Source organism: Branchiostoma floridae, chromosome 1 (assembly GCF_000003815.2).
Source record: "Branchiostoma floridae strain S238N-H82 chromosome 1, Bfl_VNyyK, whole genome shotgun sequence".
NCBI lineage: Eukaryota > Metazoa > Chordata > Leptocardii > Amphioxiformes > Branchiostomatidae > Branchiostoma > Branchiostoma floridae.
Genome location: NC_049979.1, coordinates 19,593,640 through 19,609,870, shown reverse-complemented (window position 1 = coordinate 19,609,870; position 16,231 = coordinate 19,593,640). Strand labels below are relative to the sequence as shown.

At 38.5% G+C, this 16,231-nt stretch overlaps 2 protein-coding genes across 3 annotated transcripts in view; one reads left to right on the top strand and one right to left on the bottom strand.

Moving 5' to 3' along the window:
- The first annotated feature begins 453 nt into the window (after positions 1-453).
- LOC118427645 (conserved oligomeric Golgi complex subunit 2-like) lies at positions 454-10,337 on the top strand. 2 transcript variants are annotated; one of them, XM_035837542.1, is made up of 16 exons: positions 454-666; positions 2,738-2,899; positions 3,184-3,249; positions 3,756-3,836; positions 3,976-4,070; positions 4,223-4,328; positions 4,716-4,895; positions 5,122-5,246; positions 5,716-5,845; positions 6,325-6,464; positions 6,644-7,100; positions 7,226-7,301; positions 7,575-7,720; positions 8,048-8,184; positions 8,298-8,475; positions 9,457-10,337. In XM_035837542.1, the coding sequence occupies exons 1-16, from the start codon at positions 601-603 to the stop codon at positions 9,553-9,555; spliced, it is 2,244 nt and encodes a 747-aa protein (XP_035693435.1). In that variant the 5' UTR covers positions 454-600; the 3' UTR covers positions 9,556-10,337. The 2 variants fall into 2 exon arrangements, with proteins under 2 accessions (XP_035693435.1, XP_035693427.1); XM_035837534.1 differs by having other exon boundaries at positions 3,753-3,836.
- Positions 10,338-11,014: 677 nt separating this feature from the next.
- The window catches only part of LOC118412406, a 6,073-nt gene continuing 856 nt past the window's right edge, over positions 11,015-16,231 (bottom strand). The window contains exons 3-6 of the mRNA XM_035815291.1: positions 15,522-15,645; positions 15,318-15,345; positions 14,887-15,075; positions 11,015-13,622 (exon numbers count right to left, since the gene is read on the bottom strand). Coding sequence (XP_035671184.1) covers positions 13,047-13,622; positions 14,887-15,075; positions 15,318-15,345; positions 15,522-15,645 — 917 coding nt within the window. The 3' untranslated portion in view covers positions 11,015-13,046. The remainder of the gene's footprint in view (positions 13,623-14,886; positions 15,076-15,317; positions 15,346-15,521; positions 15,646-16,231) is intronic.

Genomic DNA, 16,231 nt, shown 5'->3' with positions numbered 1-16,231 from the left:
CAGACACAAGCAACTTGGATATCGACCTAAACGGCTTCGGCGAAGCACCTGTAAGCACCGTCAACTATGATAAGTTACCTTTGTGAGTCTATACGAGCATCTGTCCGTAGGTGATACGAAAGTTCAACCAATAGCTACCATTCATTTATTCATTCAAGCTTCTCAGTCTCCAACTCGTTGCGGTACAAGGACGCCACTATCATAGAGCGGAATGAATCAGAACTGCAACAAGTGGAGAGTGCCCCGGCAACGAGGCGGTGACGATTTCATAATATCAGAAGGGGTGTAGCGTCATATTGTTTTATAATGATAAAGATTTAACGTATTTGTCAAATTTGCTATTTTAACTAAATAGATAATTTCGTCAAGTTATAGACATTATGAAAAAATCTTTTTAGCCTCAAACTTTTATGATAATTTAGTAACATCCTCCTTATAGTAGACTCGTCCAGCCGGGCAGGTCTTGATCCCAGGGTACTGTATGACCAGTGCTACGTGGAGGAAGATTCAAGTTGCAGACAGGTGTTACAGTCGTATTAACACCTGAAACACATCTTTCTTTACGGCTTAAAGGTATCCACCTGTCCTTACGCGACCAGGATGGCGTTAACCACGTTACCGATCAGCCCCAGGTCCCTGTGTTTCGATAAGGACGTGTTTATGAAGGTTGGTTGTGTGTGTGTGAGAGGGGGAGGGGCGCAGGGTAGACGATGTTTAGCAGGGTATATGACGTTATAATAACTTGCCATTGCATTGAACATTACATATTGTATTATCAGATTATATAACGTTACATGATGCCATGATCTTATGTTATGATATTTTCTAATAGAGGGGTGGGGGTGGTGGCAGATCTTGATAAATTTGAGGTCCAGGATCAGGAGTAATTCCTTATAATCAGATAACATTACAAACAAATTTCATCGTTTAACTATTTGGGTGAAAGAAAAGGGCTAAGATCCCGTTTGACATATTGATTGGCCATGGTCACTCTTGGGGTAAGGTATTGTAGCAAGCCTAGGAAATATTGTAAATAAATGTGTGTTGTTACCCCAAGCACAAGAGTCATCTAATTGATAAGACGGGTAACGCTAGTTAACCTTTATTCGTTGCGTTTTTTACCAAGAGTCAGCTTATTCCAATCTGGCAGAAGAACAAAGCATAATTTCTGTATTCAACATGGTGGTATTGTTGTTTACCTTTGCCATTCATCCCATCCACGATATATTTTCTCTCCTACCATGCTAATATGAAAATGTCTCAATTTGAAAACACCGTCGCGTTGCGTTGAGAACGACGGCGCTCCCGGAGGGCGTGACCTTTATTCGTTCTGACGAGACTCGTTATGTTTGTCCGCTGCTACTTACTTTATGCTGAAGCTATTGTTCCTTTCTTGACATGAATGGAGTGCTCTAGATTACAAACTTATTCAGGCAACAAAAAAATCCCGACAACTACCGCTGAGTATTTACCGTCGCACGCAGTAGCGCGTTGGTAAAAAAAATGAGGTTTTTCGGTCAGTAGACCGTGACGTAAAATCGATCCTGGCGCCATGGTCGTTCCATGAAACTTATGCACCTTTCGTTGCAACTTGAACGGCGTGCTGTGGCTACTTCCAAGCGGGTAATCATCAGTTTGCAGTACAACCATCTGTACAGTGTTTTGCACCCTCCACACGGCAAAATGTAACCCGATATATTTGTGTCAAAGGTCTATTCCGGCGGCCAACAACACTAAAGATGAAGGGGTGTGAAGTCTGATATGCCGCTGTTGTCAATGCCCTGGATCAAAGAACGAAAGATTCCACAATAAATGATATAAAACATTGCTGTCAGACTTGTGGTCGACAAATATGCAGTGCAAATCTTGTTATCGGTGTACCATACCCGTACTGAGACAGTTGGTATCGTCTTCAAGGCCGTATTTGCAACAGTTTACATGATCTGGCTTGGGACTTTCACATTTTAAAAAAAGGGGACCAGAGTAAAAATTAATTTGTCGATGTTCAATATCATTTCCATTCTTGGTGGTGCATAAATTGTTTAATAGATGGCTGCTTAATGATCTAAGAGAAAAAGGCGAGTTAGTGAGTTATTAAAGGTTAAAGGTAAGTTTAATAAATACAAATACCTTGTAATGTCGTCATCCAATCTTTTTCCCGCGGTTGCGACCGTAGGTTTCTTGGAAAAAACATGGCGTCGTTCGATCGTGCGCCACAAGTGCGGGAGGTTGTGGCAACAAAGAGACGGTTTTCGACAATTGATCACACTTTGAGTCTAGTTACTGGTTAGCAACACAAACTTTATTTAGTTGTCTTGTGCATGATAATTGTGAACTGGAAGCGAATGTGATAGATCTCTGCCATTCCGGCAAACAACACGGTGACGCAATCCTCCCACGGAGCGGTAGGCTATTACAATGAAGGACGGTACGTTTTTGACCTCGCTGTTTTCAAATGCGTGGTCATCGGAGCCTTTTCATGAATATTCTGAACACTTAAGTCTCTTGGTTATGCATTCCTGTGGTTATTACTGATGTTGCATTTACCGTGTCTCCGTAGATTCCCTGTTTTTGAAAAAACGAATTAAGGTAACTGAACGAATAAAGGTTAACTCGCGTTACATTACCTGGCATGAGTAGATCAACCCTATCTGTCTTGTCTAATGGTAATATACAACCCTGGTTTACTACCTGTTCACTGGCTATGAGTTATGAACTTGTTTTATTTGTACTGTAGGAAAATTTTGACGTGGACCAGTTTGTTGCGGAATGTCGGCGGCGAGTGTCACTGGAAACCCTGCGGGAAGACCTGGAGGTGTACTACAAACTCCTACGCAGCGCCATGATAGAACTCATCAACAAAGACTATGCAGACTTCGTTAACCTGTCCACAAACCTTGTAAGATAATTCATCAGACACTTAGTTAATGGAAGACTTTTCTTCTAGGAAACTACTATTAGTACCTTGTAATTTGCCATAATATTATCAAGGTAGAAAAATTCTCATCTAAATTCTCATATTTTAGTTCACTTACTAGTCTACAGAACATGAAAATGTATTATTCTGTATTTGAGGATGATTTACCTTTTATTTCTAAGTGATTGTTGGACAGAGCTATCTTTGTGTATTGCTGCATTTTATTCATGGTTATGTAGAATTAATAAATAATTTTGCATTCACAGGTTGGAATGGACAAGGCCATAAACAATTTGTCTGTGCCACTGGGGCAACTCAGGGAAGAAGTCATGGTAAGGTCTTTATTATCTAGTATTGCAACAGCAATGTTAGAGTACCTTTTGATACATGAATTCGCACAGTAGTCAAAACAACAAAAACTGAATCTGAGCTTTACCAGTGACAAGGAAGGTACATTTGGCAAGTACTATATATACTGTACACAAGTTTGGTTTTTTATTTTCCTGTTTTGTAGTTCTTCTTCTTTATTCATCAAAATCAACCTTACAGAGATTAATTCTTAGCAGAAGCACCTCTGAATGCCGTTGATCTTACAATGTGACTCAGAGTAAATTCTTACAACGACTAGACAACAGTACGCATGACATACACAGTACATAGACAAATAAAAATACTTAGGCACCAGTCATTGATTTGTTGTACAGTCTGATTGTATAGTTACTTATATCAGAAATACATTCCCCGTAGTATATGTATTGCGGTTCTGATATACTGCTATGACTATGTATATGACTTGAACAGTCAAACAGACACTGACATGTACTTGTGTTGCCAGCAGACAGTGAGAACAGCAATGGACACAGCAGTACAGGAGATAGAAAACAGACTGGCTACCAGGGCTGCTATAAGGGACAAGAAGGTCACATCTCTTATTGTTTCCTACTCTAGGCTTCAGAATTAATCTCATATACCATTCTCATTGAAATTCAACATATGAAACCTTTGTCTTTTAGCTATCTTTCTCAATTGCTAATGGATGATTTTTCTATATTGTCCAGGCCTGTTTACAGAGGCTGATGAACATCACCCATTCTGTGGAGAAGATTGAAAAGATACTGGACATCCAGGACCAAGGGCAGGGAGATGGGGAAAGGTAAACATCATCACCTCAACATTACACATATATTAAGGACTTGAAATAATATGTAGCAAAGCCTGTACATTGTTGTTTTTCAACATGTAATTACGATCTAAATGTATTCGTGCCTTTATGCTAATTTGCTACAATTTGCTGCCTGTGTTTAGGGAGTTGACAGGCCAGCTGATTGAAAGAGTGGCCACTGAGTTCAACCAGCTGCAGTTCTACGTCACACAGAGTAAAGGGCTGCCATTGGTGGAGAAAATTAGACCTGTGAGTCTTCAAAAACTTTTCAGTTCCATTGTACTGTAAATTCCTTAATTTTTGTGGAAACCTAAATTTTGCATTAGAAGGGGAAAGGAGGTTTTGTATTAGGAGGGAAAGGATGTCACAAAAAATGCAAAGATAAGAGCACTGCAAACATTTCAAGATTTACAGTTTAAGACACATATTACAGTCCAACTAATGACCACTTCTGTGTAAGGATTAAAGATTTATCCGCTGATCGGCCAGTGTATTTTTTTTGTTGGTTCGCTACAAGCACTAAGAATCCTGTCCATAGTAGCCACCTGTCTAGGTGGACTCCTAGTCCATAGTGACCATTTTCTCCAAGCCCCTTAAGTTGAACACGTTTGACTATAGCATGACTATTTTCCACAGAGAATAGCAGCCATAACGACCACCTTACAGCACAGTTTGGAGACGTCATTCCTGGAGGGTCTGAGGACCAGTAACAGGGACATCCTCAGGCAGTGTCTCAGGACATATGCCACCATAGACAAGATCAAGGATGCAGAGGCTCTCTTCAGACAGACCATTGTTAGACCATATATGGAAGAGGTAAGAAATGCAGGCAATGTCTAACTGTTTGTTTTTTTGGATGTAGTCAGATGATTCCCTTTTTATATAGATTGGAAGAAAATTGATAAGAAGAATGATATATTCTCTTGATACATACACTTGGGTTCAATGTATCAGTAATTGGAATATAATAAGTACTTTGTATTTTGATGAATATCATTTGTACTGTACACATAATCATACAGGTTTTTCTGTGTGTGTACAGGTGATTACAGAAGCAGTGCTGATGTCCCATCCCCAGGGTTTGAGGGGTCTGTACAGCAGGGTGTTAGACTTCATCCCTGCACACTGTAAACCTCTTAGGGAGGTTACTACTGGCCTGGTGCCTAGGTACAGGGTTTTATGTTCCAACTGATTATAGGTTATGAACTACACTAAAATATGATGTTGTTTTCTGCCTAATTTTTGCTGTAATATTCTGTGCAAGTTGTTTGTACATGTATATATATATATGTGTATGTATCACATAAACATTGTTTATGCAATACTCTAGAAAAGTCAATGTTTTGTTGAACTTTTTACACACATGTACATACAGGTGATGATGAAATTAGTCTTGTGAAATAATTTGGCAAAATGGGGTCATTAGTGTGAACAGTTTTTAGAAGCTTGTATGTTTCAGATATTGTTGAACAGCTCTGACTGTATTATACGTACATACATGTATAATCAAAATGTAGCTCTTGGAAAAGAAAGAATTGTTATTGACGTATTCTAAAAAGAGGAGCTAGTGTTTATGTTTTAACTCATGATATACATTCTCTTCTTCAGTGTTCTATTGTTTTCTTGTTGTGTGTAGCTCTGCCCAGGGTGAGGTGGTGCGAGGGTATGATTTCCTAGTAAATGCAGTGTGGCCAGAAGTCATAGCAGGGTTAGAGAAGAGAACACCCTCCATCTTTGCACCTGGCAACCCCAGCATGTTTCACCAGGTAAGATGTGGTAGATTTGTAGTTAGTATTACATGTGTTTGTGTGCCTGTGAACTAATGTTCCATACAGCTTGTGCTCCCCAGACATGTAATTCAGTAGCAATTGCAAGAAGGGACTTTGTAGAAAGAAACTGAAAAAGTAGACTGTAGCTTGTAGTAGAATATTGTCATTTGAAAGTTTTAGTATATTTGAAATGTAGTACTGTTGCTTCTTTTAAGTTTAAATGGGCATTATCTGTATTTTGTCTGATCTTAAACTTTACCACCTAACAGAAGATTTGAATTGATCTCAGTGCTAATACTGACATGGATATTTTCACTCTTCTTCTAACCTACGGTTTCATGTTAAGATGTTAGATGGGTTTAGCTTTGAAATTCCCCTTACTCAGAAATAGTCTTTAATACATGTATTGATATTTTTTTTGCTTAAAGTTTTTTTAATTTAAAGCTAGTAAATGGCATTTTTTGTATTTGTTGTAGAAATACTTGACGAGTATGAACTTCCTGGATGCCTTTGAGTTGGAGTGTGGTTCCCAGGCCAGTGTCAAGAGACTGAGGTCCCATCCCAGCTACAACACCTTCATGACAAAATGGAGTCTTCCTGTATACTACCAAATAAGGTATAGGAAAAGTAAAATTTCTTGTCATGGTTGAAACCAATACTCATTGATTCTATGTAATTAAGATTTTATGACATAGAAAAGTTGCTGTTTTACTTACCAATGTTCTTCTGACCACATACATGATTCCAAATGATAAAAAAGCTGACCATAATTTTTTTTAAAAACCTGCACTGCAGGTTTCAGGAGATAGGTGGTGCTCTTGAGACATCCCTGATGTCCCCCTTCAACAATGCCTCAGATAAGACTCTCTTCCAACTGAACGCACCTTACACATTGTGGCAGTGCATGGCGAAATGTTGGGCGCAGGACATCTACCTATCACCGCTCTGTCATCGCTTCTGGAAACTCACGCTACAACTGCTGGCGAGATATAGCACCTGGGTGAAAGAAATTCGCGAGAAAGAAATTCCTAGGAAGGAGACTGACCAGACTGGCGAATCATCAACAGGGACACCATCCACTACCAATGCTCTTATGATATACACACCTACTATGACAACAGTGACCACAACCCCTGCTTCTCTGGCATCCACACCAGGACCCCCCTCACAAGGCACTGCCCCCAGCACTCCACTGGTCACAATGACTCAAATGGTTTGTCTGGTCACCGACTCAGATACCATCATCAACAAGGTAAATAACAGTATTCTTCAACTTGGTCTTGATGATAGCTTCATGTATTTGAATTGGTGAATATCTTGAGGGAATAATAATGTCTTAATCATCAGGTTGTTATTCCTTCTTGTATTGCAACACAGGTTGATGAATTCTTTTCCACTGTGGTCCAACCCAAGGTTGCGGCCATTGGTGTGAAGAACACAGATGTGCTTACAGGTAAATTGAAATCTTTGAAGTTTTAGCTATAAGTTGTTAAAGTCAGGCGGAGCTAATAATTAAATCCAGAATCATAGTGACAGTGTTAACTTGTTTCACATAATATACATGCACTTGATCAAGTTGTCAAAATATTCAATGAACAATTCTAGTGTCTTTTTTGCAGAAAAAAGGTCCATTCATAAACAAGAGCTTTGCAATACATGTACATGTAATACTGCACCCCCTTGGTTCTTGATACTTATACATAATCTTCTCTGTTTTGTAATGTAGATGCATTAGGGGAGTCTAAAGAACTGATATCCCAGGAGCTGCCAGGGTTTGGTGATTTCATAGTACAGCAGATAGCTGAACACTGTGTGGTCAACCTCAAACCTGCTAATGACATCCCCAGACTGTACAGGAGAACAAACAGAGAGGTATGGTCACTTACCACTTAGTTCAGCAGTATACAAAATGTATGATAACAGTATCATTGGAAAATGTTATTGACTTTACGTACATGATGTAGATTTCATTTATGTTTACTTTCCGCTATGATTATTGCTGGCTGGTCTGTGTTTCTGCAATTGCCAACATACAAATTCAGTGCTGTTGTGTCTGTGGGACTGGAAGTATTGTATGGGCAAGGGGGGGGGGGTCAACCGTTATATCTGATTAATAGTATGTTATTTCCCCTTAAATCAACAGTCTGTTGCACATTGGTAATGGCTTTTGTTCTGCTTTTGTGTCTTCTATACTTGTAGGTACCCTCCAAGGCTTCCTCTTATGTGTCTGCCACAGTCAAACCCTTACAAATGTTCCTGGAGGAACATGCAGTTATCATCTCTGCCACTAGGAGGAGCCAGTGGGTTGTCAGCATTCTGAAGGTGGTTACAGAAAGGTAAAGGTACATTCCTTATCCTTTTGATTTCTGTATCACTACAAAATTAAAGAAAACTGTATGAGATGACAAATAAACAAACAAACAAACAATATGCTGTACTCTACTTTCAGATACTACTCAGTCACGGATGATATACTAACAGCGGTGAGGAAAATGGAAGACAGTCTGAAGAGGCTGAAGAAGCTTCGCAAAGGCGACAGTGGGAACTCATCGTCTTCTGGGGGGATGAGCGATGACGACAAGATCAGACTTCAATTGGTCCTAGACGTCAAGCAGTTTGGGGAAGAGGTATGCACAAATAACTGCTTAAAAACATATTACAGGTATGGAATGTAAGGTAAACTAAAGGTAGTCAGATACTGTTTTAGATTTATAGGCTGTAGTGATAATATTAGAAGTTATAGTCTATGTATCTGTATCATACAACTTTGGCCTCCATGAACCTTTATGCAGATAAGAAGTCTGACTATACTGTACCAGTTTGTGTCAGGCCTGTGTTATCATTGTTGTGTGATGATGTGTAAAATTCCTTAACACCAGTCCTACGCATGCATGAGTGGTTCACTTCTAAGTAAATAGTGAGTTTTATTCAGTAAATAGTACCATTTGGGAAGGTTTTTCTCAGAAAGGCTAGTGTAAAGGCAACACATTAAGTTCAGTTCAGTTCATCTTCTGAGAGCTGACACCACCATCGCCACAAAAACCTGTTCAGCAACACAAGGGAGCGGATGAACTGAGGGGAGGGGGGCAGTGTTATTTCAGACAATTTCGTGTAAAAAGGCAGCATTCTATGGCTTAGTGGAGATGATTTGACTATAATGGTTATGAAGACTATGCCATGGTCAGTAACTTGGTCAACCTAGATATTCCGCTTTTGGCAGAATCTGCTCCCTGAAGTGCATGCGGAAGCTACAGGGCATATTCCCTCAATTCTCTGATTAAAAACAAACTTAAGGTACATGTAAATATATGACCTTCCTTATTATAAGGAGTCACTGTGAGTCTACTGTGTGGTACATGCAGTTCTTCTTTGAACTATTATTTAGTAACAACTGTCCTAATTAGAGTTAGACATACCTAATATGAAATATCAGCACCAGAATTACAGTTGTATGGGCTTAAAGTGAATCCTTTGCAATGAGTATTTAGTAATCTATCCTAATCCTCTGTATCTATGATATTGGCTCAGAATATTCAGAGCTACCTTACATGGGAGGGTAGCTGTTAGATTGTGTATCTCGTGTCATTTATGTCATGTGTTTTTGGCAGATCCAGGCCCTGTCCGTCCCCCTGGATGCCATCTCCACTTACAGACAGCTGTTAGAACTGGTGGAGTCAGCACAGACCAGCGCTACACAGGCACAGTAGGGACATGCAACTATCAGTGGCAATCTTGCTATTGCTGTTAAGGTTCTCTTTGCTTGTTATGTTGAAATTACGGATGGAATGAAATGATACAGCACAAGAAAAACTTTTCTCTAGTAGACCTTATTAGTAGGTTAACACCTATCAATGTTAAGTCAGGGGGTGTAAAATCATGTTTTCATCCGTATACCATTGAAGTTGATATTTTGGTGTCTATGTTGCCACATAAGACAAGAGGAAGCATATTGTGCAACATGGAGCTCAATATACATACATATGGATGTTCTGGTGAGCATACTTGTGCTGATTTACATGTATGTAGTGTATTATGATTCGGTGCAAAAGATTTGATTAGACTTCAAAGCATACTTCGTTGGACAAGCTCCGACCCAGAATACACATATACCAAAGAAAAAGTAATATTATTATAGTTACACTGACTAGTATAGTGTTTCATTATAGAACTATTGTTTGGAAAATATCAGAATTGCATTAAACAAAGCAAAAGGGCTTGTTAACTTGGGCAGTTTTGGTGCAAGTATTAACTATTTGTGCAATACATATTATTATATGAATTATAGTATGAGTCTGTATGACCAAACAGTTTTGTGCTTTAAGTTAGAAGTGAACTTTTAAGAGTGGTGACATGTTGAATATTTAAGATGATCTAGAAATGTTTGGGTCAAAAAACAATAAAGATATTTGGAACATTTAATCATTACCATTTAGTATAAAGTCATATATTTTAGGATAAAATTTTCAAATCATCAAATTTTGTTGAAATACTTAATATTATTTAGCTTATTAAGCTAGGTTAAAATATAATTAATAGGCCACATTAAGGCTAAGGATAGCATCAATGTTGGGTTAAGGAATTTTTGTTTTCAGTCCAAATAAAGGTAACAGTGCTTGTATTTTAAGTAGAGTTGAGAGAGAAAGAGTTGTCCAGGACATGCAATACCTAAATAAGCATGAGAACTCTAAATGCCAGTCTGTCAGAACCTTGATGTGAAACACATGACTCGTGTAAAGAGGAAGTGACCTATGAAAACACCTGTATCTTTTGGAAGTTCCAGTTCCTAATAGGATTGAAATGCACAAAGGGTAGTTATGTGATAATGTGTAGAAAATGTACATAAATCTATTACGATAAATCCTTAAAAAGGTGCTTGTTGCAAAGTGAGTAATCTTTGCATGAATGCTGATATCGAGTTCCACTTCCTGAAGTGCTGTAAAACAAATAAAGGAGATGCCTGAAGGGAAGAAGGCAGTGAGTCACCCCCATGCTGGTGATTATGAGATTAAATGGGAACTTCTGCATTCCACTGTTCTAGGTACAAAAGGAACCATTTTATGAAAACAAGAACTAAAATCTTTGTCTGTCCTATTTATCTTCTCTCAAAACAGTGAATCATACTTACAAGGACAAGTTCCCGTTATTGAACACTTGTACAGGTAATCATTTGATAGTTTTATATCCCCTTCTTTTATTCACCTCCAAAACAGGCAAAGACACTCAGTAGTTTCTTCTCTAGGAGAAATTATCACCAATTAAGCCTAGTTTGCAGCATGAAACTGATGCAGTCAAGATTGCAGTGTCTCTAACACAGTCTGTTGGACCTGACACCTACATTGAAGACAGTTTTTAACCTTCTCCCAACTGAGATAGCCTTTTGGTACAGGATTTGTATTAGTTTAAGAAGTAGGTTAGCAGGGAGAAGGTTATTCGTATGACGTCAGTATTGGTAGATAGTGAGTGTATGGATACAGAGAGGTACATTAATTTTTCAACTTGATTTCCCTGTACAAAATGAAGAGGTATTTTATGGTTCATTTTCGGTAAATTTCCTCCTTCCAATACAGCATCTGACGTACCAGATTTTCAGTTCTATGAGACACGTCTATTTTCATTTTCCATTATGAATAGATAGCTACCTTAAGAATTAACAAGATATTGGACACACTAACAGCTCCTCCCCCCACACTCTGGACTTTCCTGGACTGATGCACAAATCCCTCTGAATCTAAACCAGGCCATGGAGCCTTCCCTCACAGACACAGGTATGCATAGTGAACATGGTTGAAATTGGAGGATAGTCAGCACTGAAACTACATCAACAAAATGTCCCAGTAAGTAAATATTATCCAGGAGAATTAATGGCACTTTGACACCACACACTACAGCTGCCAGGGCCTTACTAAATAGATGAGTACACATGCACAAACACTGACATACTTCACTTCTAGGGTCATATTTCCCTGTATTAGAACATATCCATTTATAATCATTCCTAAACCATCCCTAAAACTTTAGTAAAAGTAGATAAGATATTAGTTTGGTAGCATGAAATTTAACAGTTGCCAAAGCTTATTTAGCAATTGCCAATGTACTCAACTTTGATATAACGAAGTTATACTGTCACAGTTTTTACATGTAGATTTTGTTGGGGTTATCAGTAACTTATCACATGGCAAAATGTTGTAATCTTGTACTATTTATTGCAAATATTACTAATTGTATTACACAAATGCAATTAGAAGTTGCCTTTGCCAAGCTTTGGTAGCCTTTTCATATTTTACCAGACACCATTTTTGTAAACTAGTATGTACTGACCATCATTACTGTAACAGAAATCTAATCATCAATTGAGGAATTTCTTATAGTCCTATGTGGTACACTTTTAGATTTAGTCTATACATGTAAGTCCGAAACGATAAAAGTCAGAATAAGGACATATCCCCTATATCACATGGTAACGACACCCTTGATCCACCACCATGAACATGAACCTTTGCACTTGACATGAGATCTGATCCACAAACATTTGCACTCGCCCAGCCAGACTCACATTCCACACAGACATGCTAACCTTGTTCTCTGCTTACTGAGTTATTAATAGTTAACAATTATCTCCTCCAGGCTTCCAAATATGTCACTGGAGAGATTGGCTAAAAATACAGTTTGTCCTTCTTGATTAAATGCACATATTGATTCAGTCTGGGGTAACTTGGATAAGAGATATGGAAGAATTTCTTACAAGATTCAGTTGAACTAACTGATATCATGTTCAATCTGCTGACAAGTTTAAGAAAGTAAATCTAAATTGCATAAAAACATGTACATTATAGTGTCTGTCCTTGGCTTTCAAATTGAATGGTTTTGTATAACATAGGTTCATAAGCAAATAACAAGTAAGCTACACCGAATTCAATTTTTCAGGAATCAAAGTTATTTCAACAAGTAAAATGTTACAATATAACATTACAGTCTAAAGAAGGATCTTTCACTTAACACATCATTATGCTATATGGTCCCATCAACATTTTCGATTTTCAGATATTACAATCTGTTTCCCTCCAAAACATACAATGTACATAGTGGCACTGGCTTGAATACAATGTCTTTTGATTTGTATTATATCTGTCTCTGGAAGCATAGTCAATTGCTTGACTTTGAAGAGGTACATTTTTTTGTATTTGAAGCTGTTATCTATCTAATCCCCTGGTGAATCTGGCCCATCCAGAACTGTGTAGTCTGGTCCTGAGGTACTCTCATCCCCGGGGGAGTCTGGTCCATCTAAGGTGGTGTAATCTGGCCCTGCTGCAGTCTCCTCCCCAGGGGAGTCTGGGCCTTCCAACACTGTATAGTCTGCTTCCTTCGACAATGTGCCCGCACTTGGCTTTGAACTTCCAGGTTGAAGAGAAGTATAGTCGTGTCCGTCTTGCGGAGTTTGGGGATTCTCAGATGGTCTCACTTCGTGATGCTCTCTCGGCCCCCGTAAACTTTGATAATCTGCACCTTTATTCAGTCCCTGGTATATGTGATTGCTGTTTGAGTTGTTTGCACCCGGCTGTCTTTCGTGTGGCCCTTTTAGGTTGGAATAGTTTTCATCCTTGGCAGCTTTCTTTTTGTTTTTCTTGTCCTTGCGTTCCCGTACTTTCTGAGGATCCGCGTACTGGTCGTCAACTATCTGTGCATACTGAGGCTCATCGATGATAATGTTCCGCTGGGGTTGGGGGGTCTTGTCAGTTGCTCCTGGGTTGGGCTGTACAAATGCTCCAGGGGCATCCTTGGGAAAGAAGCAAAAACAAAGTATTTACTATCATAAATGGCAGAATTTTTATTAGGTCCTATTACTAGGACACGGACACACCATTTTCATTTGTTGGTTGTTGGATTTAAGAGAAACAATGCCGAATTGGATGAAGTAAATGGAGTTAAAGTTTATAGCTTAAATTGAACACAGTTTTAGGGAATGGATTTTTGTAGTGATATTTTTTCATTTTGTCCTAGTGTTCTGTTTTCATCTGTGCATTTTGTTAAATGTTTTACTTTGAGATGTATGAGAAATAAGGAATGTTGTAACGGTTACTGTAAACCTGGTTAACGCTGTACAGAAGTAGTTTTCTTAACGTACATCATGTACATGTTGTTACTCTTCTGGTATTGTATTTCTTAAACAACTCACTTCCCCCTAGGATTCTTACATCTGCTTGGAGATTATAATATCATGCTTTGTTTGAGAAAGTTATACTGGATGTTGGGGACTGGGATATTTTGGTAAATGAAAAGTTGACACTGATGACTGAGAGTGAGCTTTGAGTTACATATTTGCTATGCCAAGACAGCTGGCCTTTGCTATGTAATCAAAGTCACAGATGTAAAGAAAACAAAAACGAGTATGCGGTCTTGCTACTGTAACAGGCATTTTAGTAGTGCTATCACCATGCACATCCCACTCAAAAGTCTAAAACGTATTTACAATACATTAATAGCTAGCTGTTGTGCTAAGATGAGTTAATTGATCGAGCTATCCTGATCTATTCTACACCATGTAGTTGTCTGGGAATGTTTACCAACTGAGTTCAAAGTCCTTGCTATGTGGTCCTATAGGGGAATGTGGGTTCCTGTGGGTACAAAAACAGGGCAAATAGAGGTGGTACAGTTAGATTGGGGGTCTGACTGTGCCACTTCAGAACTGGGAGAAATATCAGTAAAGAGAACAGTAATGGTGAATGTTTTCAGTTTTATATGATTCAACTTACATGCTCAGGATAACTTGTAGGTCATACATTACTCCCTTGGCATGCCATAGGACAGTTCCCTAACATTATTTATCGACAACTAACCTGAACATCAAGATATTGCTGCTTGACATATTCGACCAATGTATGCACACTTGCACATCAAGTTATAAGGAATAAAAAACAAGACTGAACAGCAAACTTCCCTGACATGCATTTGGCATCTAACAAATGGTTATGTATTATGTACTCTGCACTGTAGAGTATGTAAAAATAATGCCAAAAAAAACAAAAGTTTGACTTCCTCACCATGCGTGGTTTGAACTGCGGTGTCTTGTCAGCGTATCCAGGGTTAGAGAACACCCCATCCGCTCCCACCCCTCCCTCGTAGATGACATTGTCCACGATTCCCGCGTCATCGCCAGCATATATTTCATTATCCACTGTACCTTCTTCTGTAGGGTGGGGGTGTCCATTCTGTAAACTACTCATGGTCACCTATGGCAAATAAATGTTTTGTCATTTGTAATTTTAACCTTTTAAAAAGTTGACAATTGTAATATACTTGAATCTTAATCTAAATGGCAACAGACCATCACACCAATGTTAATGGCCAGAAAAAATACAGTACACATTACATACTGGTAAATGGACATTGAAGACTGTATTGATGCGATATAAAAGCTTAAGTCTTCCATAGCTATTGAAAAACATTGTTGAAGATTCACTTTGTAACTTACCCTTTGGGTCTTGTGCTTTCCCATATTCCTATGCAAAAGAAAAGAGAAATTTGTATTTACATTAAAATTTTAGATATAAAACTGCTAGGTAACTGCTAAATGGTAAGATTACACTACAAGATAACTTCCCTGTCAATTTTGAATAGTTACACATGTTGTGTTTTTAGTAACAAAACCTGCCAACAGTGCAAATGTTGTTCTTACCTTGGTTTGAACTTCCTGCGCCATATGATGAAGAGTACCACACCTGCCACAATGAAGATGATAACAGCTGCAGATGTTCCACCTGCAATGGCAGCTGTTGGGTACCTACTCATAGGTAAGCTGTCTGAGGTGAGAAGAATTAATACGATGATGAGTTTACAGAAAATAATCATACAACTTTTAAAAGTAAAATTATCAATCACAAATTGGCAGATTTAAAGTGGACAAAAGAAAGTGCATTGATGAGTCAGTGCATTGATGAGTCAGTGCACATTTTTACTCTGAGCAAATATAATGTTGTTGCTCTGAGCATAACCATGGCATTAGGACTGGTTGAAAACATAAATACCAATATATACATTGTAACTAAAGTAAAGACGTTACATGCTGAGAATAGGGCACGTATGACTGAAGGGAAGGAAAACAGTCTGACACAAATAGAGCTGCTACAACGGGTGGTAAATCATTTACCACTGAAAAATGATATGGAGTACAGTGACTGTACTCCATATCATTGTATGTACAAAAAAAGTTAGAGATGTGAAAGATACAATTATATTGTTACTCGGCTAATTAGTAATTCCAATGTATACGTTTTCACATTATTTCTAGTAAATTAGATCTGTAATGATAAAAGTCAGAGTAAATGAGAAACAGTATTGTACCATACCTGGAGAGCCAGGTGTCAGCATGGCTAAGCTAGATCTAGA